The sequence below is a fragment of the Melanostigma gelatinosum genome (assembly GCF_949748355.1).
Source record: "Melanostigma gelatinosum genome assembly, chromosome: 1".
NCBI lineage: Eukaryota > Metazoa > Chordata > Actinopteri > Perciformes > Zoarcidae > Melanostigma > Melanostigma gelatinosum.
In genome coordinates, this window is record NC_136634.1 from 18,295,424 (window position 1) to 18,323,282 (window position 27,859).

Here is a 27,859-nt window from a genome sequence, read left to right on the forward strand (position 1 = left end):
ACTGAGTGCATCAAGAATGAGAACGAGGTACATGTTGGCCTTATACCATCAGCTTGTGAATGGAAAGGAAGTCAGTGAAAAATAGCAGCTTGTCCCACACCGGTGCCACTCAGCCCCTGCAGGGAATTTGTATTTGCCAATGACTGATTGGCAAGTCATTGATATCATCCCTGAGGGTATGGTGTTGGTGATCCCTTTATTTATTCTGGGTCAAAACAGAAGAAAATCACTGGTAGAGTCACCTACCAGATTTTGTTTGCTTTATCTGTCAAATGCAAGAAAACCCCATGGGCCCATGAGCAGAAAAATAACACTGTGTTTGTGTTTGCCACCGAAGCAGGATTCGTCATCTCGTCAGACATGGCAACCTCCTGGATGACAGGTAATCTGACTCCGCAGAAGATGGCTCTGCACCAGACGGCAGCCACGCTCCATGTGGGGTATCATGTGCGTGAGCGAGCACACATGCCCGAACAGAAAGGCGTTACGTGTGTGTTTTTCTCTCCTGTAGCCCTGGTGAAACTACAGTTATGAATAATTCACTCTGACCGGATGAAAGTGACTCAATGGTTCAAAGGGACATTCAAATACCCAGAGCTGCTGCATATTATATTGTGCTACATACACTTTTTGTGTTAGCTTACTCACAGCCACATGCCGTCACATCATCTGTGTTTGGGTGAGCTTTGCATAAAATCTTGGTAGGGTTTACCTCACATACACAAAATGTAAGGGACTGTGAGGAAATTATTAGCAGGAGAGAAGGGGTCAGAGAAAGGTGAGGGGTTTTTCTTTTTGCTGAAGGGAAGGTAGTGAGTTGTTCATTTCTTGGGACAGCAGAGAGGGACTTTCAACTTTTTCCCATCCCAGATTAATACAAAGATGGAATACTTATATTTAATGCTGTGCTCTTGGAAACAGCTGTCTGGAAGAAACGTGACATAGGCATCATACTAATTGTTTTTTAAGGGAAAGTCAGACATCTGGTCTCATATATATCCAGCTACATCATCATCTGATCAGATGCATGTATCATTTTCAGCAGAAGCCACAGAGGTGCTGCTCTTTATCTAAAAAATAGAGTGTCTGGAATATTTATTGTTGTTATGTTATTATTTTGAGATACTAGATATTAATTGAGATGTCATTTTTCAACACAAATGTATATAATGCTGGATAGGGTTCGCACTCCTTCCCCAGGCCCAATCATTTTCATACAGTCCCTTGATTAATTTGGATTAAAACATAAAAAAAAAGAATAATTCTATGTGTATAGCCTACTGTATCAACAATGTGTTGAATGTTAATGTCCTGCACTTACAAATTCAGGTCAGAATAATTAAAATAATTAAAAGACAAGTTGTTTTTTTCCCTTTTGGCAAAAGGTGTTTGAAATGAGGCCAACGTACTCTCTGCTAACTCTAGACAGTGACTCATGTTTACCGTTAGAGGAAGCAAGAGAGACCTGGATGACCAAAGGACGGATGTACAGTATGAAAAAAGAAAGACAGCGAGGAGTGATGAAGAGTGGGTGTAGGAAGATTGGGGAGAGGAAACCAGAAGAGAAAAACAATAAAAACAGGGAGACAGTGATGGAGAGTCAATATACTTGAGAGGATTTGGAGTCGACACGGCCAGCAACTGACAGTCGCTTCCCCTGTCATCAAATATGATGGAGATACAACCTGCCAAGATGCGACTATCACTATTCGACTATCACTATCACTATTAGTCTATTCTGTTATCGCTTGCGGTGACCTTGTGAGGCCAGATGCGAAGAAGAGACAAAAATACAATCTGAAGGTTGGAGCAGAAGCTGATGCCCTGTGGTGGAAAATGTGATAGTGTGTCTGTCTCTGGGCTGCGAGAGCAGGACAGAAGAGCCTGCAGGAGCATGTGAAACACAATCGTTCCCCGTCAGCTCCAGGTCAGCAACTTTTACACGACGAAAATAGGCCTTTGTTTGTCGACCCTTGTAATCAGTGTTTAAAAGCGCCACCACATTACACTTCATCTAGCTTTTGTCCCCCATTTAGCTTCACTTATGTTTAGCGACTATAGCGGCTAGACGAGGCTAAAATAAGGACAACGGCACAAAGGGACCCTTGAAAAGTCTCCGGATAGTATTGCGACTTGCTGTTGTCCTACAGAAACAAACAACCATGGCTGAGCACACATCCTGAAAAGCCCCGATGACATCAATAGCCGGAGGCTGTGCTAGCCACTGGCCTACAGCCATCCAGTTAAGGATTAAGAGAGCTCCACCCACCCTAATGTTGCCTCGAGGAACTGTACGGCCTCCACCGGCGGGCTGACAGACCGCCGGCTCACCCATCCAGAACATTGCACTGATTGACCAGAAACGTCCATAGACATAACAGCCGTACATGAAACTGTCAGAGAGGAGAGGGAGCGAGGGCTGCAGAGTAAATTGTTGGATTGACTTAACAGGAGTGGGAAGCAATAAAGCTCCCCACCACAAAAACTAATGACTACAACATGCGGACTGCAAGGCCAGTCCTCTAACTGTCCCTCCCTCTGTTTTTCTTCCCGTCCTGCTCCTTCTGCAAAGACCTTGAGAAAAAACCTCTTATCTCGTCCAAAACAGAGGACAAAGTTGTCATTTTTATAGGTAACAGTGGACACAATGTAATTCAGTTTGCACAATTTTGAATTTGATCCAAGCTTTACAGAAGCACCAATGTCAATGTCCTTGTTATGCCAAAGACAACAGGATTATGCTAATGAGGATAAAACAGCTACTGTGGCTAATGAATATGGATGACCTTTCTCTAAGCGTCCACTTTTCATCTGTCAAATTAATTGAGTGGTTTGTCTAAATTCCCCGGCAGGGAGAATAATATCTGATGCCGGCCATTACACCTGCCGTGTGCAGACTGGTAAAGACAAGAAGCAATAACATTGTCAGCGCAGGAGTTATGCAGCGAACGACCAGAGGGGAGAATGAAATAGTTCAAAGGGTTGCACTCTGGCTGTCTTTGTAGGTGTGTAGGGTTTCTGACCCGCAGGTGTCGGAGGCCATAAAAAGCAGCTCTTGCCCTTAATTAAACATCAAAGGGGAAATGTCCTGCAGGCTTCAGCTGTGGAGAAGGGAGGTTTGATGCAGCAAGTGTTTGAAAAAGGTGAGAGTTCACCTTCTCTGTTAAAAACCATACTTCGTCATCATAATCAGGGGCAATTTGCGTAATAAGTGAGAATAAAGCTATTTGCATTCCATGTGTTGTGATTGTGAATGAGTGATATGTGCCTGCAGTCATTATATACTGGCTGCTACGTCAAAGCGTCCGGTTATCTTTTTTACATATTTGGCTTTTTAAGCCTTAATTATGCAGTCGGAGATAGACAGAAAAATGGGGGGGAGAGGGGACAACATGCAGTGCAAGGTTGGATTTGAAGACGGGCCGCTTGGTAAGGACTCAGCCTTTGTTTGTACACAGAGCACCCAAGTGTCTGGTTATCTAAAGATAACGCACAATTTGAACAGTCAGAAACAAGTATTCTCTGTGCTGAATACCTCTCTTGTGACAATATACAGTATATTCAATGTGCAGTTAATTATATTGTACAATGTGAAAGTACAATTTAGCCCCTTGCCGTACGGTGCATAACATCATCTACTTGCCTGAAATACTAATGTAGGCTATATAACGGAGCCCTATTGTACAGTGAATGATCAATTTTCATGAAGTCATATCACGTTCCATGACACACATGATGTGAGTCTAGTGGCTAACAAAAAAAGTTATATTTTTCTCTTAAAAAACCAACATAAAATGAGATGTAGAACACTATATTAAAATAGTTCAATCCAAAGAATGTAGAAGAAATTGTTCAATATCTTTGGAAACAACCTCAGGCCAACTTGCCTTCTCAAGAAGATTGTTACTACTTTCCGTACAGACATTAGTATTGATCCTCTCATCTAACTCTTGGAAAGAAAGTGAATACATATTTCCCAAAATGCCCAATTATTCCTGCAATGTAGGTACTTTTTCCAACATCTAAGAACAGGCAGGCGTACTACATTTATACACTGGAATAATGTTTGTGTGTTTTCTGTGACATTCAAGAAATTCCCCTCTTCATCTCTCTCGCCCTTTCTCTGTTCCCCGTTTAATATATGTGATGACACTAGCAACAAGCAAACAGAGTTGCCTCCACAGTTAGTCAACCCAAAAACGAAAGCAACTGTTTAATATAAGACAATGCAATAAAAGAGCCCTGCAATAAACAGGCTACTACTGTTATAAAGGTTACCAGGTGCAATGGCTAATTGTGTCAACAAGGTGTTGAGTCAGCCCTATGCCTGTTTTGGAGGCCAGATTGCTTAGTTGTCATATTGGATTGTACTATATTGTACAGTGTTTATGTTTGTGTGTTGTTTGAGAGGCACATGGCCTGCATGCTGTCATCATTGCACAGATCCCCACACAGCTGAACTCCCACAGGGCAATCCTTCATTGATCTCACTCAGGCTGATCAAACACCGCCGTGTAGCCATTTGAATGGTTGGATGCTTTACTCTATTGATCATGCATTGATTCTTTTTTCGTGTATTCAGAAGTGTTTTGGCTGGCCTCCATTGTTGTCAGTGGTTTAAAGAGATGACAGTTCACAATTGCAGGAGAGGCACGGAGAGCCATTAGCCATCTGGATGGTGTGCAGCGGCCTCAGAAAGCGTATATCTTCCTGTACTGTCGAGGCATTTGTCTCCCATGAATCCTCTTTTTTTCCTGCAACTCCTTGTGCAACAATGGATTCCCAATCGAACAAACTGTGTTTTTTATTGCTTCTACTTTTGTCCTAAACTGCTCCCTGATGCTTCAGCCTAATTACTCCCTCATGGGACACAAACAAGACAATTTTTATGTTTGAAGAAACAGCAAACAACACTTATGGAAAAAGTGATGCAGCTTGTTTTTGAGTCCTAAATCAGTGCTGGTTTTGAGTTCAGTCAAAAGCTGGATCAGACCGAGGATGTGGGCAAAGGCGGCACAGCAGAGAGTGTAATGAGTGCACACAGTGTGACATTTTAATCTTCTTACCCCCAGGGAACCTAACACCACCAGAACACAACAGGTACGAGAAGAAATTCAGTTTGCAGTTGTCAGCACAGGGTTTGGTGACTGAGCTCTGATTACAGACCTCTCACAATCTCCGTCCACCTTTATTTTCACACAGTATAATCACTCACATGATCAGCAGAGACATAAATGTATGAGTGCAACTGTTATTGTAGCAGTACCAATCTGCTAGCATTTAGCCTCAATAAAGGAGTAGTTCTGGACTTGTGGATTAGCAATTTTACAATAAAGACTGGACCAAGTGGAAACTAGCTAGCCTAGATCTTTCCAACATTTTTATTTTTGAATGAATAAAATGTGCAAGACACATTGTGTTGACAAAAAAGCTTTAGAAGTGCTGGTGGGCGTAATTTCTCACTTTGTTGAGAGCCACATTAGCTCCTCCCCCCTGCTTCTGGTCTGTGTGTTAAGCTAGGCTAACAACATCCTCTGCTCTGCAAAGCTCTGTTTTTAAAGTTTGACATTTTTGGATACACGCTTAATCTCTGTCTTTCCGAAAGTTGGATGAGAAATCAATATCACTCTCATGTCTGTATGCTAAATATTAAGCCACAGCCAAGAGACAATTAGCTTAGCTTAGCATAAAGACGTGAAGCAGTGGGAAACAGCTAGAGTTGCTCTGTCTAAAAGAAAAATAACTGCCTTCCAGCGCCTCTAAATCTCACTAATTAACACATTAAAGCTCATATGTTTAATCAACGTGCTCCCAATCTTCAGTCTAAGCTATGCTAATCAGCTGCTGCCTTTTGCCTAGTTATGTCTCGGTAAGAAAGAGAACCAAATCCTAAAATGTCAAACTATTCTTAATCAATGCACAGACATGAGACCACACTCTTGGAAAGAAAGTAAAAAAGGCGGATTTCCTTAAAGAAGACAGAAGAAAAGCTTTCCGATATGTTTTGTTTTGTATCAAATGCCTCAAAGCCCACGAAGATTAAAGAAATAAAAGACCACAGTTTGCTGTTTCTTATTTCAGTTCTTGTCTGAAACTACATTTCCTGCCATCAGCAAATTGAATGTTGTCATCTCAAAGTGTGCTCGCGTGCTTCTTGCTTGTGGATCTGGGAATGTTGTTCACATAATAGGCCTTTCTGCACATGGCTCTCTGCCATCTTTCCTTCATTACACCATGGGCCTAAAAACCCCCAAACCAACATGCCCACAACCCAAGCTTGTGGGTCCCCTCTGTTCAGTACGCTGCCTCATCCAAATAGGTCCGACGAGGCTCTGTGTGGTGTGATGTCATGGGGCAATTTTCATTACCAAAGCTCCCTGTGAACATGTGAAATCCATGCACGTTCAACAGAGATGAGCAATTAACGATTAGAAATGAACACTGTCCCCCGCAGCCAACGTTGCACTGTGAAGGAGCAGCTGAGTGTGTACACTGCTGTGTTTGTAAGGACAGAAATGACTAATTCATTTCATAAACACTGATCAGACAATCTGATGTGACACACTGATGTCAAAATGAGGGTGCCATACAGCTCCTTACCTCTTAGACACCACACTGATATAACCACGGTGGTTTGGGCCCCCATACGAGCTGTTATACACTGTGAAAGACCCGTCATTATGGGCTGTGGAGCCGTCCACTACAAAACAAAATCCAAAGCACATTCAATGAGTTTGTAAATCCACATTCTCAAAGCACAGTTACATTTCCAGAGAATACTAAATAGCACTACAGCACACTGGGGTTTAAAGGTGTCTTTTGTGCCTGTTTGTTTTGTCTAAAGCCTCCATTATCAAGATATTAAATGCTGAATGTTTGCATTACACACTGATTGGTTTACCCCACTGAACTCCAGCTGTCTTGGCACTTGACACTTCATCATTTCTTGCACCAGCTCAACACATGCTCCGGTGTTACGTGAGGAAAAGCCAAGCATGAGATCCAGCCACATTATTTAGTTTCCACGCGTAGAGAAATAAAAAAAGTGAGATGGATTTTCAAGGTAAAGCATCTTACTGGTTCCTTAATGATGCTTAAATTCCACTGAGGCCCTGCCAGTGGTGCGGAGCGATTCCAAGAGAAAATAAAGAGCTTCAATATATTTGGAGCCATTCCTCCATGAGATGAGATTTGTTCTTATGATGTGTGAATATCATATGATTTGAGAGACAAACTGCACCCAAATCCTTCCAATTTGGAAAAGCAATGTCGCTCTGAATCTCTAAAATGCTACAGCCTCTGACAAGAAAAAATTCCACGCAAAAATATATATCCTCCAATGCACAGTGTGCATAGGAGAATGAAATTACATATGAAGAAGAAAGTAGAGCCTGACGAATGTCGTTAACTTGTTTCATTAATCAACTCTGCGCTGACACTTTGCAGGAGTCCACGACTTTCTCTCTTCACATTCATCTTACAAAGTATCAAAACTACGACTATCCCCTGAGACAAGAAGCTACGAAAAGAGTTGACTCATTCTCACAGCAGTAACTTACAGAAACCTTATATTCTGATAGAAGGCCAAGGCTGAGATTCGCAAATGTGTGTTTTCCCCATCAAAAATACAACTAATTATAACTATTGACATTTAACTCCACAAAGAAGATATTTTGAAGTCTTTAAAGATTAATAAAAAAATGTTTGCAACATTTCAAATCTATGCACACAAATTTCACAGCTCATGGTTCATCAACTTTGATGATACATACAGTGACCCTGTCGAGCGTCCATCTTTACACATTCACTGTTAACCTTCACAATGTCTGCCCTAAATAAAAATCTGAGTACAAGCAATTCTGTTATCCCTCAAATCAGAAATCCAATATGCCTTTTGATGGAAATAGATTGGATGGGGCAGGTCAGCGCCCATCCTGCCAGAGTGAATATGCAAATGACTTGTAATATCTGTTTCGAATCTCAAGTAGTGATCCTTGAAAATCAAATCCCACAGCATCTTCAAACACCCTGTCTCCTTGGCTGGTCTAAGTATCTACTGTGACATTAGAGCAGCAGTGAGAATGGGTTTCTAGAGGACAATGATCCTCCATATCAGTCACTGTGAGACGGGGATCAGCCAGCAAACATCATGACAGACAGGAAGACATTTCACTCAAGAGAGGATAGATGACGTGCATTTAAAGGATTCAAATAGTGTCTGCATAAGTACATTTGCAGTGTCACTTCCTTTCTCTTCTAACTGTTGAACTCTCCAGAGGTGACATGAGGAGCACTGTCGGCCTCTTATCAGGCTCAATCTGGCCTCATCATTTCATCCATTAAAGCTGAAATCAATCTGAAAATCAATGCTTTAGCTTTATATTGTCTGCTTTGCACAAGAGCGAAGGAGAGGAGGAGCAGAGTGCACTGCCCCTGATGCTCTGGATGAAATGTCGAATCTTTGTCTGCATGGATTTAGTCATTTCCTGAGGCTCCCTCTGTTACTCAACACCCCCCTCAGCTCCCTTCAGCTGCAGCGGCTGAAACTGTGATGTCTACGTGATAAACTTTTTGCCCCCACAGGGGGTAACACTTGGGTCAACATCACTCGCCTGCCCCGAGGAGCTCTCTCTCGCTCTCTGCCTCTGTCATTGTTATTAAACAGCCATAGGTGTTAGGAGAGGGCAAAGGGCAGGGTCTCTATCTCGACGCCCCTCCGACCCGTCTTTTTACAGAGGAATCTGCCTTAAAACATCCCTCGGCAGAGAGCTGAAGTCAGATGGCATCAGGGTAACAGAGGCACGACAACACTGCTGCTTAAAGAAAAGTAGGAACAGTTGTGGGAAGGCCATTAAGTTGATCTCATGTCTGTGAAGTGATGAACTAAGGTCTTCAATATGTGATGGAAGCTGTGCTGCTCAGAGCACAGTACAGAGACAACGTGTGGTGAAGGTTGATTAGGAACCTAGCTACAGGTATATCAGAGTGGGAAAGCTGTCATTGAAAGATCACCAACACATGAAGTCAAATTTGTACCAATTTGAAGTTAAACACAAACCAAATGATTTAGATTTTTGAATGCGTTGTTACCAGTCCTCTTTTCTGAAGGAGGGTGATTGCCGTCCTTTGTACATTATTGAACTGAAATACATAATTCACAACTTTCAGGCTAGGTCTATCTCTTCCCTGCTACCTGGAGCTCTTTTGTGAACTGATGTAAATGCTAAACTGCCCTCTGCTCTACATGGCGCTTCAACCTGCGGTGAAAATGAAAGTTATGGATGTAACTACGGTTCTGTGAATCCTGGATGACCGGCAGAGGCAGTGCTTAACACTGGATATCTTCTATCTCGTGCTTGCGCAGGTCGAGTCTTTTATATCAACAAAGTCACCCATGTGATGCTAATGGGGATGACCCCCAAAGGCTATAAGTTCCTGTATCATCCTGAGATCACAACTGTCTCACACAAACACACAACTATACAGGCATCCATTCTACTTTTACTTATTGTCAACCAGTGGCGGGCCGTGCATTTTATACCTGGGCCTTCAGTGCTGTTCCTACTACAGTTGAACCACCTCCTAATAAGCTCATTATGACGCCACAGCTACGGTTATTTGTTTCTAGGGGTGTAACAATACACATATTTGTATTAAACCGTTTGGTACGAGACTTACGAACCGAACAATACGTTTGAATAATACGAGTGCATTTGGAAAATGCAAGAAGGTTAAATTGTGGGAAATGTAATGTTTTCGGTGGACTGCGCTCATGTAGGAGACAACGGGCTGTGTGACCTCTGAACCCGGAACAAAACAAAACAAAACACAGGTGAGGCACCGCACGTGTGTTCTGGGAGGCTATGCTAAACAGCCCAAACTGATTCAATTGTCCGGACAATGACTCCACGCATGACGGTATGCTTCGTAATTAACGGACAATGCATATAGTCAAAATCAATATAATTAACACAATAACAACAACTCACAAGAACGGTCACATATATTTATATGACAACAAAGCAACAAATAAATCCAGCAGACCTGCAGCGGAACACGCATTCTGCTACACACTCGAGGGCACAGGCCATTCAGATATTAGATGTAAAAAAACAAGCAGTTTACTTACCAGATGCTGATCACTTAATAAAGACAAACTCCATCCTCCTGTCTTTGTTGACAAAGAATTTAATCCGACAAAAAACAAAGCTAGGTCAAAAAGAAAATTATCTACACCAAGCAAAATGCTAAAAATGTAATTGCTTCCATATCTTTCAATTTGAACTCTCACTACTCCAACTAAGCTCTGCTGGCAAGTAAATTTTCGTTTCACAATAGTCACATGCTCGCCCACTGACCAATCACAGCGCACGCTGCACCTCACTGCAGAGCTGCACGTTAATACTGAGCTGCACGTTAATGCTGACTTACTTATGGGCCAGCTAGAAGGCTCTGGTTCGTCAAAGAATACGCCCAACATGTCAAAATAAAGAGCTGATTGGTTGAAGACTATGACAATCAACAATATCGTCCTCATTCACTTAAACTGCAAAGGGATTCACTTGTGAGTCAGAAGGCCTCCAGGCAGATTCTTTTACTTAGAGACAGCATAGGGGTGAAATCTGATTGGATAAAAGCTCTACTCAAAACAAACTGCAACGCAACTGAGGAAGACAGTAGCTATGCAATGCGATAATGAGCTAATGGGAAAAATATTTATTATACATGTAGTGTATTTATGAAAAATAATAAAATTATGAAATAGCTATAACTTTGGGATTCTGTCAGTGTCAAGACCAGCAGAGAAGGCTTTGCTGACCCTGACGGCCCACCACTGGTGCATTACATTTAATAATATATAATAATGATTTTATATGAAAAATGTAAAGTAATTATCAACTTTAGTGGTCAAATCAATGTAACAAAAAAAGTACAATAATTTCCTCTGAAATATTTTGTTTATTAAAAATGTAAAGTGCCAAAAAGCGCATACGTATTCCAGTAAAGTACCTCAACATTGTGCTCAAATAGAGTACTTGAGTAAATGTACTCTGTACCATTAGCAGAGGGCCGTAATGATCTTGCATCATCAACATGTGATTATAATACTTATCACAGACTTGTATATTTCAAGCTGTCTTCTTTTGATTGACCCTTGATCAACCCCTCTACACACACACACACACACACACACACACACACACACACACAAACACACAGTGTACTGCCGCATCTCCTGCCTCCGTCTCTGAGCGGCTGTCATTCATCTCTACAAAATGCTGGACTCCACAGTCACTGTCGCTTAGCTTACTTGGTTTGAGCCCCTGACAGATGAGCAAATAGACCAAATTGGATGAATGCAGCTTCCATCGCCAGCCGAGGCAACCCTAATAGTGCGCCTCAGATCTCAGCTCTCGCATCTGTCACACACACTTACACAGAAACAAAATGTGCAGTCTCTTGTTTTCAGCCTCTCAGTCCCAATGTCCCCCCCCCCTTGTTTTTATATCCTGCCTTCCATCTGCTTCTCTTCTCTCCTTCTCTCTCTCTCAATAACTCCATCTGTGTGATTGCACGCCGCACACGCTCAAACAAAGTACGCTGCGGGTCCCTGTGGGAGGTCAGCAGAGGTTGAATTTATCATTTAATTGACCATGTAGGTTCTGCAGGTGTGCAAAAGGTTACAATAGCAATCACTCATCATCGCCTGGAGATGGTCAATAATCGATATCCTGCTTGAAGAATGAGCCTGAATTTGAGTTGTTAAACACACAGCACTTTGTCTCTTAGATCATATTTCCTCATCCAGCAAGGGGGTGGGGGAATTTAGTTCACTGTTTTAATCTGGACTCTGGATTGTTCCCAGGAAAAAACAGGAATCAAATCACAAGACAAAGAAAGGTTGTATTCCTTATATCGGGAGAAACGAAACAGAAGTGCCTCAAAAAATTGAATTGAAGTGAATAAACAATATTCATGCAATGCATAAAACATTCCTTGCTTCATGCATTTTTCAGTGGGTTTGGAGATTATCTGGAAGTGAACAGCACTTCCTCCCAGCATCCTGTAACTCATCCTGCCAGTGCTCTCTGTGTCCTTTACACAACAGACTTCCAGCTGCGAGTGAGACTTTGTAGATCAGAGCTGTGTGGCCAAACTGAACAACATCATGCCAGGTATAAAAACTGACAGAAACACCTGTCGCACCAGCAGTGTGTCATCCACTCAACTCCGCTCAATCCTGTGAGTCAGAGAGAACTCTGAACTTCTGTCAGTCCAAAGAGAGAGTGCCTGAATTAAAATAACAGTCATGACAAGGCTGAGTCTTTCTGAGTGGCCTTTGATCACTGCTGTACTATGGCAGTTGTGTGGGTGTTTCCCAGAAATTAGCGTTGGTTGTTAAAAACACCCATTTCAGAATTCACTGTAAACAAGCATAGCTTTTAAGTTGTACTGTTTCTCACTAAAATGCACTGTATGTATTAATTTGACCTGAGAACATACATAGAATGCCTTTTTTATGTTTTGAAATTTTGCATTTTTAGCTCGCAGCATGGCTCTAGGGATGGCAAGGTCTGTCAGTCGGTTCTGTCCACAACTTTGGTCTCGTTTGTAATATCTCAACATCTAATTGATCGATGGCAATCGAACATTCATGGTCCCCAGAAGATGAATCCTACTGAATTTGGTGATTCCCTGCCTTTTCCTCTCGCGCCACAAGCAAGTTGAAATTTGTGGTTCAGCATGAAATATTTAGACACTTATTGGATTGGTTTCCATGAATCTTGCATCAGATATTCAAAGTCCAAAAACCAAAGAGGATACACCAGCAGGTTAACGTTTAAAAAATTGGTTCAGATATCCATGGTGCCCAAAGGATGTATGCTAATTGCTTTGGTGATCCCCTGATTAACCTACAGCACCATGAGATTGACATTTTTATTGAGATTTTGGATGCCCTCAGAATGGATTCTGATAACTTTGGTCATCCCTGACCTTTCAACTAGTGCCACAGTCCAAGCAAAATGTGTATTCATTCAATAGAACTACAACGCGTAGTTTGACAGCTTGGTCCAAGATGCAGCGCAACCTCCAGTCCAAACACGCCGCAACAGTCCCACCATGCATTGTGCGACTGCTTCTCCTGCTCTCCATGGGAAATGAATAGAAAGCGCAAAAACACCCTCCGTCGCCGGATCTGGTGGAAAACTGCCCTAAGGACAGCCTCAAAATGCTTTAACATCGGCTACCTCTGGCATCTCATTACTGGTACCAACAATTACCACCCTCTGACCAGTATTGGGCAGCAAGTTACTAGAAACATCTAATCGATAACTCATTCAGGGGTTTTGTCCTCACAGTGCTAGATTACCAGAGACTAGCAATAGCAAACCCTACGTTGAATTCTTCCACTATTTTTATCTCAGCCTTTCTCTAAATCACATGGTCAGAATTTGGGAAAGATCTGTGTGTCATTAGTTAGATGATCTCCTTTGAAAACTGAAATACAAACATTGAAAATGGGACAGAGTGAGTTTTGCAGAGCATATGTGCCAAATAAAAAACAGTCCTCCATAGAGGAGTGATGAATACAATATGCTCTAAATTACATTATTGCAAGGAAACATTTAGCTTTTAGGTTTAAGGTACCATACCCTGCTATGATTGCCATAACAAAATATACAGTGAAATGTCTGAATATTTTTCAGGGCAGAAGTTACAGTCGCTGCTTGCATCTGTATTTTCACAGTACGGTTGTTGTTCTGCCAGTAGGTCCACTTGAAGAATGAAATGGGAGTAAAGCAGGAACCAGCATGTGTTAGCAATAAGAAATGGCATGAACAAAATAGACATATACCTTCTCCTGTGGTAATCTGTACCATATGCCACTAGTTCAGCTGGGGGTTGAGCAAACTCACTCAGTCGGAGTGAAGGATCGAGAAGACGTCCAACGTTGAGCTGTTTAAGGACAGAGTTTGAGTAAAGGCTGTTTGACACTGGATGTGTGGACCTCAGGTAAACGTGTTGATTGATACTCAAGCACAGTCTTGTTGACTGGCACATTTCTCATTGACTTTCTCTCACATCCCCCACACACTGCCCCGCCCACTCCGCAGTACAAATTACGGTTTCAGATTATAGTTCGATCTGGAGGAGATCTGTCATGCGTCAGACACATGTGTCTGTCTGCAGAGCGAGCTCGGCTGAGGCTCCCCAGCGGGGCCGTCCATGTCTGGATTGACAGAACTATTAGAGCACTGTCAGACATGTAGGACGGGACAAGGTCACCTCAAGTCTGCACATATTCCCCATCAAGGCTGTGGCACAATGTGGACTCGTTTTATCTGCACTGAGTGAAAAAGCGGAGCTGAAAACCGAGAGGAGAAAATGAAGAAGCAAGGAAGAGAGAAAGAGAGAAGAGCAGCAGAAACGAGACTGAAGGGCAAAGACAGAGAGGCAGTGAGGATAGACAAATAGAATGCCTTCATTTATTCACATCTTGATTAGTCTGGCTCAATTCTTCAGGTCACAGGCTCTTATTGAGGCAATTGCACACTGGAAATAGATAAATGTGATGGCGTATTCACTTTTCAAACATGCATAAATGCAATAACACACACATAGTCCGAAGGTCAGTGCTCTGAGCTCTCATGGGAGGTAATGGGATACGGCTCCGTTGGAACAGAATCAGTCGTGCATCAGCAGCTTCAACGCCTCCTAGAATGCTACTAAGTTCCAGTATGTGCATTGTGCACAGTGCTTAGCCGGATTCCAGTATTTTTGGACCCTATGTATTTCATTTGGATTAATTTCAGGCCAATAAAAAGCACCTATGCAGCATGGTAACAATAAACAAAATGGCACTTTTCTCAATTGTTTATGAACATTTATTGTTAATGTCAAATAGTTTTGCACACTGAATATTGTAGTCATAAATGCTAAAAAGTTTAATTAAATTAGTTTCCTACAGAAACAATTTTTCCATAATTTGCCTATTTGGACTTTCAGCTTTTTCATACACTGACAACAGTATTTCTAAAGCTCTGTCCATTGTGTATGCTCATTTCTTTACCCACAGACACTACGACTGACCAGAATGCATTGCACCCACAAGACCAGTTCTAAGGAAGAGGTGCAAGTCTTGAGTCTTTCTCAGCTAGAAAAACTTGCTCTCTTGGTGTTATCACCTTCACACATTATCCCTCCACCTGCAAATGAATAAAACAAGTACAGGCACATCTAGGGGATTGCTGAAAGGCATTCTGGGAAATCAGTTATTGACTTACATATACTGTATGTATACTGTATAATTATATATATACATATTTACTGTATATTACTTATTTACTATATATACCATGTATATATGTATATCATTTTAGTGGTGACTCAAAACCACCAGCTGCTTGTAAAGGATGCATGCATAACAGACAGCAGCAGTGATCAACACAAACCAGTGTATTGAAGGATAATTATTTTATGTCATGCAGTGAAAGTATATGTTTTATCCCCATGGTGACACTGAAGGAGAATGTGTTTATTTCTGTCACATGACCTGCTCTGTGTTCATACAGCTGATGGCTCTGTATTCGTCATGTGCAGAGGAAACACGAATAGAAGGGTCTGTGAAAAACTGAAATAATAGAAGCTCAGCTCCCCACGATCACCTCAGAAATCCCAGACACGTTCCCAACCCCGTGGCTTACTATACTACAGCCATGGATTAGCTTGACTGCAGGAGACTTGAACGTTGGCAGCTCGGAGGGTATATTCTGTATGAGCAGATTTTCCTCACCTTGACAAATCTTCTGTCAAAGGTTTAGGAAAGTCAAGGATTCAGTGACAAACTATGAGGATCTTTAAAGGAATAGTTTGACATCTCGGGAAATACGCGAATTATGTTTTTTGCCAAGAGTAAGATGAGAGGATCAATTCCACTCTCGTGTAAATCTGTCAAATTAGCATGTTTCCTGTGTCTTGGCTGTAGCCTTATAGTTAACATACAGACATGCGAGTGGCCTTAATCCTCTCATCCAACCCTCTGCCAAACAGTGCATATCCCAACATATCAAACTGCTCTTTCAACTGAATCCACTCAACATTATTTTCACCTCCGACAATCAGTGAGCCACATTGTGTGCGATGCGGAAGCAGAAACAAGTTAAACGACACGAGGGGAAAGACGGAGCTCTTCAACTCAAACAGCTCATCTAAGCTGTTCTCAAATACGTCTCAATTGGTGCTCCAGGCAGATAAGAGCTCCTCTTCACACTGAATCACCGATTGACTGACTGACTCTGTGTGGTGCTGGACTGCTCCTTGATTTAGGGAAATTATGCCCTGATGTGACAGTACTGTCAGACGAGGATCACCACACACACCCAGAGGAGGCTAGCGGTGACTGAAGGTGGTTTTCTCCCAAGTAATGAACTTCACAGCTATGTTGCTGCTGGCAGGTCCTCTGACTGTCATATTTGTGTTCCTGTGATTAAACAACAGGCGGGATGATGGGCATAACCGGATCAGCATAGTGCCTCTTGTGCTGGCCCCCGCCACGAGACGGCATTGTGCGTTTGCTAAAAAACCCTGTTGTTCCCATTTATCCAATGTAAGTTGATTGAAGCACTGTGTTGTATGTGTGTTTTTGAGTGTGTTGTCTAAATATTTTGGAATTTGGTTCACAGTTCGCCAACGGTGAATCCAGAAGTATCTCGACGTGTCGCGACACGCCGCTTTCTCTATCAGACGTATCACTTTTGTAATGGGACGAGACGATTTCTTTGACTTTTGTTCAGCTCACATCAAAGGGGGTGAAGTTAAAAGCGTGTTTACCCCGTATCTTCTTCATAACTTCAAGCCAGACTGGCTGTTATTTAAACAGGATCATTTCCCTCTACACAACAATAGGAATTTGGAGCTGCAAAAAAACAGCGCAGTAGATACTGATGCTTCACCGAACTAATCCACTTGCTGGTACTTGTTTGCAGAGTCGTCTTCCTGCTATAATAAGAAGGAGGCATTGCTCGACTGGGTCTCATCTGCCACAGCTTCTCTTATGGATTTTCTTGTTTTGATCCTTGCCATCTGTGCTTCCTTCTCTCCCTCTGCTTTTTCTTCCAAAGTTGACGTCATGAACAATTCATTCTTAGCCACGGCTTCACTGGATTTGGCTCCATAGAGAAAAGTCATTGTCAAATTATTTTGGTCTAGTGTTGATATATTTTCATTGTCTGGGAGCTAACACGGAATGTGCTACCTGTAAAAACTCAGTCATCCCAGAGGATTTAGTCCAGCGGGGAAATAAACAGAAATAAAGCAGCTGAAGCGCACTCAATAATCTCACCTGGAGATTAAAATATTGAATATTTTTCTCTGACAGTACATGGGTAAATGTCATTTCGGTGTAAAAGGTCATGCATGAAAATTACAAAAATCTACAAAATGAGTCCTTGCTGCAGCAGCTCCAGCAGTGTTTTTCTAAAATCACAGAAGGGTGCTGTGGTTTTTTACCCTGAGGAGATATCCACAAACACTGATTACATTGGCACTGATTTCAATATCATAAAAACATGGCACAATTCCATCCAGTCTGCATATTGAACAACCACTGAAAGGATCCCGAACAGTAGGATACAATTTACAATTGTCTACAATGACAGCAGTCACATTTATAAAGTGGCTGTGACCTAATGCCGGTACACCAGCTGCATGCAGCACACAGAGCAATGAGTGACATTGTGCAACTAAAACTTGCAATTCATCCTCAGGGGTGCATGAAAAAAAAAGGATGTTAACAGAAAAAAGAAAAACCCAGACACTTGATCTATCGCAGGTGTTGCCAGAAGGGTGCAGAATTAACTGTATTCTGTTGCCTGTCTCCTCTTAATCAACTGAAGAAAGCTTGGCTGGAGCTCAGCCTCACTGTACCAGACTCCATGTCACATCAGCATTCCTCATTTCCCTCCAAAACTCTTTTCAATTCTTACCAGATCTGCTCCAGGGCCATGTGCGACTGTGTGTGTGTGTGTGTGTGTGTGTGTCCCTCTCTGTGTGCATCTGTCGATGTTGCTGCCTGATATGCCAAAGTGTATGCTGCTGTGTACGGGTTTCCCGAGCACAGCTATGTTTTATCTCACCCCCAGACATAATGGGGACTGGCCTCCACTGGTACAGAGTGGTACAGCTGCAGACCGCAGTCATTCCTGTCTGCCTGCCTTCCCCACAGCATGTGTGCACCAGGCACCGACCTCACAGTGCAACGCCGACCATGAGGTCTCACTTTTGAACGTTTCATGCTTAGTGTGGGTTCATATTCTGCCGTTAGAACATAGCTTTAAAAGGTAAATCGCACTTTGGTGACACACTTCACGCTGTAACATTCCGATGGTTTCCAGGGGATATGCTACAGTGCTGTAATTTACCATTTTTGTAAATTCCCACTTCCCAAAATCTGCGTGTTCAGTTGTTGATTTTCCACATTTCCCAGAGTGCCTTTTGACAAGACTCAGAGATGTGTGTTCTTTGTGCTGGAGGGACTGTGTGTTTTTTCAGCCAAAGAAAGGAAGACTGAGGCGAGAACAATGCCACAGAGCAGGATGCCCAGTTGTTCATATTACCTCAAATGACCCTTCAACAGGGTTATATTTCACATGCTACTGGCAACAGCTTCACAACGATGCAAGTTGTGGCTAAATTGAATTTCTGCATTACATTACAGTCGTTTCGCAGACGCTTGTATCCAAAGCGACTTACAATTCAGATTCTATCACACCGTAGGCACAGCTACGGGAGCAATTTTTGGGTTAAGTGTCTTGCTCAAGGACACATCGACATGCGACTAGCCCGGGCCCATTACCGGGGCTGCCATTGGTAGAGAAGTATCTCTGACAGCTCTGTGATGGATTGCCCTCTGAATGATTGTTGAATGTCAATGTAAAATGTTAAGTCTACAAAGCAACCCGTGCCTCCTTCATGTGTTTACACAGGTGCAAGAATACTGACAAGAAATATTATATTATATATATATATATATAATATAATATATCTTTCTGCCTTTCGGTGTTGGGCAGGTATAGTGTACAGTGGGTTTATCAGAGAATGTTTTTCTGAAAATAGCTAATTGATGCTGGAATCGACACTGATGAGAACATTGAGACTAAACAGTTAAGTTGTAGGCCATAAAACCAAAACAGAGAGAGAAAATTGTTTACATTACACATCAATTTATCAATGAGAAAAATAAATAGTGATTGCAGCAGCTTGAGATATGTTATGTTGACCCATGGCCACATACTACAGAGTTCCACAAATTGACCACTGGGCTAAATGATAATTTAGCTTGTTGCTCACCAAGTCAACTGTATCATGCATGTTTGGCCACCTGAACCACGTGAATGAGAAGAAAAACAACAACATCAAAACGACACAAAATGAGCCATGAATTACAAGCTACATTACCTGCACACGTTTCAAATGACTGTAGGATGAAACTTCCCTTCAAATATTTGAATCAAACAAGCTCTGCCCAGACTTGAAAGTCATCTCTCACCTAAAGCGTGATTCGAAAATCGTCCTCAGGGTGCTACATATCCCCGAGCACTGGATATCATGTTCCCCGAGACATTCACTGTGACATGCACACATCGTTAAGGCAATCAAAGAATCCCTATGTTCCTGGGTCTAGTGGGTGCCATAAGAAATATCCCACCATATAGAGCAGTTTCCTGTTCTGACAGGAAAAAGGGAAATCTAACACCCACCTGCAAATATCACTGACTCAGACATGTCGAGAGAAGCTCTTGACATCTTGTTGTATGTGTTACGGGTTAGTATGTGTGTCGGACGCCTGCCATACGCTAGATGTGCCAATGCAGAGCTGTGAGGTGCAGTAGGTGTATAACAGACATTATAGAATACGGTATATTATAGTTAAGGCCTGTTAATTAATATCAATTACTGAAACAACCAAGAGTTAGATGACAAGATTGGTACAAATCTTGTATGGCTACAGCCAGTAGCCTCTTAGCTGAGCAGACTATTTGTCGGCTAGAAGCAGTAATTTCCTGATGTCTTGTTGTCACCATTTCCAGGCAGCAAGTGGAGACCTGGGGAAGTTACGGCTACTGGCTTAGAAATGATCAGGTTGTGCCAGAAATCCCTCTGCTTCTACAAGAAACTATCAGGCACATAACACAGCAAAGTGTTGTTTTTATACTTTTTCTTTTGTACGATTTGAAGACATAAAGATATAGGGTGTTAATTAGTGAGATTTAGAGTTACTGGTAGGCATATTTTACTTTAGACAGCCAGGCTAGCAGTTTTCCTCTGTTTCCAGGCTTTAATGCTAAGCTAACTGGCTGATGGTTGGCTTTATAATTAACATAGAGATCTGAGAATGGTATCAATCTTCTCATTCAACTCGCGGTGACACTGCCTGTCACAAAATGTCAAATTATTGCGTTGACCTTCTGTAGAAGTGAGAAAGCCCGCCAAATTATTCAAGTCATTACTAAGGTAGCTGATAGAAGCTGGAATATGATCACAAACATGTATCTTTTTTTAGATATGTGGATTGAACTATGCGATGGCAGCGTCATCACTACCTTATATCAAAGATAAACTGATAGGAACACATTCCTCCGAGCCAGCGAGTTCTGAAATATGTTTACCCAAGAGTCCGTTCCATAGGCTCAGATGCATATATCATTCTAATGACAAATCTATTGACAAAGCTGCGGCTGTGAAAAAACACTTTCTGGACAGAGGCTACACTCAACAGCGTATTGATGAAGCCTACCATCCCGCTTTGATCTCTTACAGAAGTTTCAAAAAATAGAAAAAGCTACTATGTTTCCTGCATCACCACCTATACCCCTCAGGCACATATTCACAAGAACATAATTATAATACATTGGCCTATTTTGACCTCTGATCCAGCATTAATCCTTCAGTTCAAGTGTCATTCCCTCTTTGTGTGTAGAAGAGGTCCTAATTTACACAATGAGCTGGTTCGAGCCAACGTGAAGGCAGGTCCTAAACAGACTTCTTTAAGGCTCCCCTTAAAGATGGGAGATTTTTGGGATTGACACTTTAGATACATTTCATCCATGTATCCATTCCATCTGACCAACGGATGCTCTGATGAAGGTCCTTTAGACCGAAAGCTAAAAATAAAGTGTTCTCTACACAGATTTAAGTGTGCAGATATCTATATCCAGATGATTGAAGCTGAAAAGTTAACTTCATAAAGGAATAGCCGAGACCCAACGAAGTAACTACATTATTTGCTTTGTGACAGCACAAAAGGGAAATCAGCTTTGGTGGAAGAGATGCAATAAAGATATTCATAAAGGCTTCCTGACAATGGGTCACCAGCGTTTGCATAATATGGAAAAATCACCTCAATTGCTCCCACTTGGCAGAAAGAGACTGAGAGAATTGATGGAGCGATATGGAGGTTCAATTTGGCTAAGGACAAGGCACCCTTGGATTGACTGGTGCCTCTGCCTCATCTGTCACTGCAGATAGAGGGTGTTTTGAGGTTTAGAGGTCCTGCAGTGTCACAATGAGAAATGGGATGACAATCTTTCACGACATAGAACTTCCTATATGAACTCAAACAGTCTTCCTCTGATGCCCCAACAGACGCACACATCTCCTGTCTGTAAACCATTCGTCTTCAACCTGTAATAACAGACCTTTTGGCCTCTTGGGGGGGGGGGGTATCTTGAAATCTGCCAAAATATGTCTGTATGTCTCTGTTGAACATTATGAGACTTAAAGCTGCATTCACTGTGTTTTTGCCACTTTGGGCAGCACACACTGACATATTATTGTGTCTAAGGCCGGTGTTTGCATAACATTGCCTAGTTTCACATTCAACAGAATAGCAACATTAGTATTCATGTTTCTGGCCACCTGGCGATTAATAGTCCAATATTCTTTCTCCTTTCAGCTCTGTTTTAGGTCTCCACTAACTCCTTGAGGAAAACATTTGTCTTTTTAACTGCTACATGCTCCACTGTGTTCACCAGAAGGTGAAGACAGATGATGAACATTGTGCAAGAAAACCAAAACAATGAGTTAAATGACACCATACTTCTCCTTTCACATTACACATGGTCAGTATTGTTATTATAAAAGTATAGAATTTCAAGTCAATTTCGAAGCTAGTAATTACCTTTTCTAGCCTTGGGCATTACATCAACATTCCACATGTTCCAGAAGTTTTTTTCTTTTGCAGTTCATCCTATTCACCTGTCCAATGCTCCTCTGAACACCACACACCTTACAGCTGGTGCCTTGCTGCATGACAAGTGGCCTCAGTATGCAGATTGACTGAAAATTGGCATTCGATAATGTACAGTACGTGCTCATACTTTAAACTCTGACGTTATATTGCAGTCTCTTTGAACTGTATATGTGTCAAGGTATACAGTAATATCATGAGTCTGATTCTGCCTGTGCAGCTGAAGCCTTACAATCGTGTACTGTTGGATGCAAACAGACATAGAAAGGATGAACAAGCTGACGAGCATGTTTGACAGAAATGTTTCACTGTACCTTTAAAACAAAGAGGTACAGTGAAATAAAGGTGCTGCTCATGATGCCAGGCTTCTGTTGGTGATTCATCAATACGGTCACCGAGTCTCCCGAAGTTTCTCTCTCTGTGTGCGCCGGTCTGCCTCTCTTTCTCTCCCTCACTCTATAACTCAGTTTTATTCACATCACTCTGCATAATGCATGATCGCACATAGGTCGCCCAAGGCCTTTCATTACGTAAACCTGTTGCAAGAGGAGCCACAGCAGCATTTTTACAACATCCATCAAAACGGGCAAGCATGTGTTTGAGTGCTTTGTGATATATTGCTGTTTGAGCGGCAGTGAAGTCTGAATACAATTACACTTACCTGCAAAGTACACACCAATAAGTATTTCTAAACACTTGGAAAGCTGACGTGATAACTACCGGCGAGGCATTGTGTGTACCTGAAATAAGCAGATGTACACAGGATTGAAAGACCTCCTTCCTCTGTGGGTGAAAAGGAACTCACCTCTGCAGGGTATTATTGTGAAAACCAGGGAGAGCCCCTTTCACTGAAAGCTCTCAAAGTGAGGCATTAAGCCCGGGGATGTCAGGGCCTGCTTCTTGATTTCGTGCATTAATAAAACAGCCACATACAGTAGAAGACGGATATAATAAAATAACGTCTGCAATGTAACACTGCACTGAAGACAGAGGAGGCGAGCTGGCCTTAAGAGGACCACTCTCTCCCACCCTGATCTACTCAGTCAGTCATCACCTGCCTGCAGCTTTTGCAGCTCACTCCGAGAACAGGAAGCACCATTTCAGCTGCAGAAATGCTCTTTCACTGATGTGTCTTGAGTTAAAGTTCACAGTTCCTCCACAAGAGAGGGACTGAGAGATTGTGACATAACCTTTTCATATCAGAGATCTGGCAGCATCCTGGATCAGTATCATCTACCATGTTATATTAATATATGGATGTTTGGAGTAAATCCAATGAAGAAGCCTCTACATGTAAATATCCACTGTGATGTAAATATCCACTGTGAGAGATAAGAGGGGGAAATCTGCAAGTGACAAATGACGCATAAAACGGTGTGTGGTAAGGATATGGAGTGGACCCACGGACGTACAGCATGAACAACTCACCGCTTGCATTCTTCCCACATATCAAGTGTTGCCAAACTTGAAGAGACCCCCATATCTCTGCGTCAGTGTTGACGGCCTGCTCCAGGGTCTCCACAGTGAACTTGGGGATTCCGTTATCCCGCTCCAGCAGCGCGCTGCGCAGCACACGCGCGTACACCTCGCGGAAGAGGCTCTCCATGCACGCAGCCAGGTAGATAGCCGCGTGCTCGTGGATCCTGACCGCGACCCTGTTCTCGACCATCCACCTGAAGAACTTCCCCACGTTGAAGATGAGTCCGCAGCGCACCGACTTACCGCGGCTGAACTTGTCCTCCTCCGTGCTCATGTTGTACAGGGACAAGGCACTCAGGGCCGCGCTGAAGCAGCTCGTCGAGACGCTCCACGACAGGACGATCTTTATGGCACTTTGGATCTCATATTTGGTGCATTTGGCGTAGCGCAAACTCAGGCGCTGCGACTCCTTTGCGACCCTTACCAGGACCCGGCTGACCAGCACCGATAGCCTGAGCAGGACGTCCTGCGGTGGGAGCGGTAGGGTCATCTCCTCGTCCCTGCTCAGCGCGCTCGCCACTTCCCCGAGGCTCCACGGCACATCCTCAAGCTCGGGTAGTTTAGCGCACTGCCCGGTGCTCTCCAGGATCTCGGCGTCTTCGACCAGGGCCGTGTTAACAGTGTCCAGACTGTTGTGTCGACTGTGCATGGATTCGGTTAAATGCCAGTGATTCCCCCCATGCGCCTCTGAGCAGCACAGCGACGCACTGGAAGATCTGAAGGAGTCAGCGGCTCCACCATAACCCGAGTCTAGCGTCAAATCCTCCAGGGTCCTCGTTACTGACTTGCTACTCCTTGCCATAACTGCACTTCATACTGTAAAAGAGGGCTTGGGGAAGTGGAGGAAAATATTCAAGACGATGGAGTTCGGATACGCACGCGTCTTGCACGAGCTATTCTTGCCAATAGTATTCAGTTTTTCAGTAAAAGCCCATCCAAGGCTGTCGTATAAAGTTAAGGAGTAGTATCTCACTCCAGTGCATCGACAGTCACACACAGCCGTACCAGCGCAGTGCATGACAGATGGAGGCGGGGCCGTGGAGACCCGAGAACAGCTGTCAGCCAATGGACTCGCGGGATGAAACAGCAACGAGTTTTAATTGGATCGCTGTAGAGGATCAATAAAAAGTCACTGATGTAGCCCATGATAAGCCTTATTAATAATGTATAAAAGTGATGTAAACACTGAGCACAATGCTGGTGCTGTTGGCTGTAGTCTACTTCAGGAAAGTTTCTCAAAACTTTGGAACAGCGTAAGTGCAGAAGTCCTATCATGTAAAAGTGCAATGTTAAAGACAGAAACTGCAGTAAACAATACATCACATAATATACAGTACAAGTAGCTGCTATTGTACGATCATGTTTAAGGGACAAGTCCTCCATAGGGACCAGGCTTTTCAGATATTTTCTGAGGGCCCATGTCTGAACGTAACATGACTCAAGACTATTAATAATAGAGTGCATGCATAATGTAGCCTTCCCCAATCCTCTGGAGGAAAACCCATTGAAAAGATCTGAATTACTTTCAAGGTCATTCGCTGGGATCACTTGCATGGACTCACCGAGCCATTTTGTTTTTTTCCCCAAAACCCATCGAATCTGTGAAATCAGCAGGAACCCCATTCCTGAAAGAATGGTGGATGCACACGCAAATACAATTAAAAAGATAAAGAACAGCAGCAATGTAGTTGTTTTAAGTTGAATGCATTGAAAAGAACTGCAGTCATGCTGTATTACCGAAACCAGCTATCGCAAATAACTATAAATTTACTAGGTGGTGGGAAAAAATAACTGAATTTAAACCATGAACTGGAGATTGCTGATCGATCTGAGGGCCTGTGGCTGCTTTACATCTGAGATGCATGAGAGTGAAGCTTCTGTGTTTGACAGTAAGCTGGACATCTGTGGAGCAGCAGTGAACCCTGGTGTTGTACAGTCAAACTTCAGTTTATTTATCAGGGCAAAAGGCTCACATTTCTGTTAAATGGACTCCTGAAATCCTTTATTCTTCACTGGAGATATATGTCTGTCAGGGTAGATAATACAAGCATGTGATGCATGTAAATAGGTATTCATTACATACACATACTGTTCAGACTGTGAAGGCCACACAAGGAAAGGACAAGAAAGGATGTGTGAAAGAAAACACGTTTCTCCAAAACTTATAGAAATTGCAAATGTTTCCGTAAGTTTTCTCCCTGCTCTTCATGTGAAAGTCGTAAACGGAATACTATATCTCTCTCTTGCTCTATTCCTAGACTTCCCTTTGGATGAATAAAGTATCTGAGGCCTATCTTTAGCCATTAACGTTGCTGCAAGCTCTGCGAAAGAGTCTTCACAGCTCAGAAGGAAGTATGTCGTCCAATAAAAAGGGTGAAAGGGTACATTTTGGTATCATCTTTCAAATGAAAATAAAAACAACTCCGAAAAGGAGAGAGAATGGGCTTCACAATGATAATGCTCTCTTCCTCCAGCTTCAGAGAGCGAATCAAAGAGATTGATTTAATTTATTTTTGATTTATCTAAGTAACCTCATTGACTGCTCTGTGACAGCACTCCTTCTGATTCAAAAAAATAGCTTTGATGTTGGGCACCAAAGAATTTAGGAGAATCAATTCTTGTAAAATGAAAGTGAGACTAAATTAGATTGTAAAACTCACCTTGAAGGTCTTTTATATTCCTAGAGGATAATATAATATCACAATTTGTATTACTGTGTTTGCTGCAAATTAGCCTTTCCGGCCGAGGGTCTGCTTCAATCTTAATTTAGAGGGGCATCAAGTCAGAAGGAGCACAATTCAGAATGAGGCAATAAAAAAAAAGATGACTTTTTTGCCATAAGCCCTTTTAAAACCCACAAGAGCCCAAACACAAACCAAGTGGGGGCTTTCAGTATGGTAATGTTGTTCTGATGGTGTTGGTCTGTCCACCGCTTTGGTCCAGAATTAAATCCCTCAGATACAATTGGATGGATTGCCTCTGGTACCAAATAAACGAATGACCGAATACACTAATGACACTCCTGTTAGCCTGAGCTACACTTTGTGTTTGGTGCCACGTCAGCATGCAACCAGCCTACACTAAGAACATGGTTCACATTATACCCACTAAATATCAGCATGTCATTGTGAGCATGCTGACATTAACGTTTAGCTGAAAGAGCTGCAGCCGTACCGGGCAGATAGCATGGCTCTAGACTCTTAGTATTGTTTCATATCACCTCATATTCTGCTAAATTACAAGCACCGCATATTTACATCGCTTAACATGTACACTATCATACACAGCATAGTGCTAATTGTATTGTATCGTCAATCAACTTAGGGCATTGACTGAACACACGTTGGACGGGCTAGCAGCAACCTACTCGGTTCAGTCATTGGCCACAGCTGTGACTGCTCTAACCAAAGCGAACAACAAAAACTTGACACACACATTTAAAAAAAACCTGCTCCTGGAAGTGAGAAAACAGAAATGAATGTAAGAAATACTTAATTTGAAAAAACAGGGAAATCTTAAAAAATGTGATGAAGAGGATTCCAAGGCATTTCAAAACCAATTCTGGTTAAGACTGCCATCTAGTGTCCACTTGCAAAACGGCATGCAATTATATAAGTAACTCAGGTAACTTACTAAACAGTAAGTAACTTACTGCCTTACATTGATACATCTTTGGTTCCTGCATCACTAAGTGTGCTGTTTCAAGCAAAGCTGATCGCCGATGAATAGAGTTTGTCAGATATGTGCTCTGGGCAAGTTAAAAGCCTGCACAGGTAAATATTTACTATACTATACTTTAAAGCTGGGTCTGTGGAGCAAATGTGTTTTGACAGCCTGCTCCAGGGTGATACAGTATGTTCCTCTCACTTCAGCACAGCACGTTTCTCTTTCCTCTTAGGCATTTCTTTGATGGCCAATAAAAATAAGTAACTTGTACCATTTTTAGAGAAGTATTTGAATGACCCTGTAATGACACTGTAATATGGATTATTTTCACTGAGCGTAGTTAAAATCAAGCATTCATTGTGGAGTAGAGCGATACCTTTAACAAACAAAGAACAAATTGAAATGAATTATTGCCTGATTTGCCGTGAAGTATGAATAGAATGTTATTTAAAGAGTAGGTCCAAC

At 42.4% G+C, this 27,859-nt stretch overlaps 1 protein-coding gene across 1 annotated transcript in view; it reads right to left on the bottom strand.

The window, feature by feature from the left end:
• btbd11b (BTB (POZ) domain containing 11b) overlaps window positions 1-24,681 on the bottom strand; it is a 70,916-nt gene extending 46,235 nt beyond the window's left edge. Inside the window, exon 1 of the mRNA XM_079277229.1 lies at window positions 23,678-24,681. Within this exon, the coding sequence (XP_079133355.1) occupies window positions 23,678-24,530 (853 nt within the window). The 5' untranslated portion in view covers window positions 24,531-24,681. The remainder of the gene's footprint in view (window positions 1-23,677) is intronic.
• Between the last annotated feature and the right edge of the window lie 3,178 nt (window positions 24,682-27,859).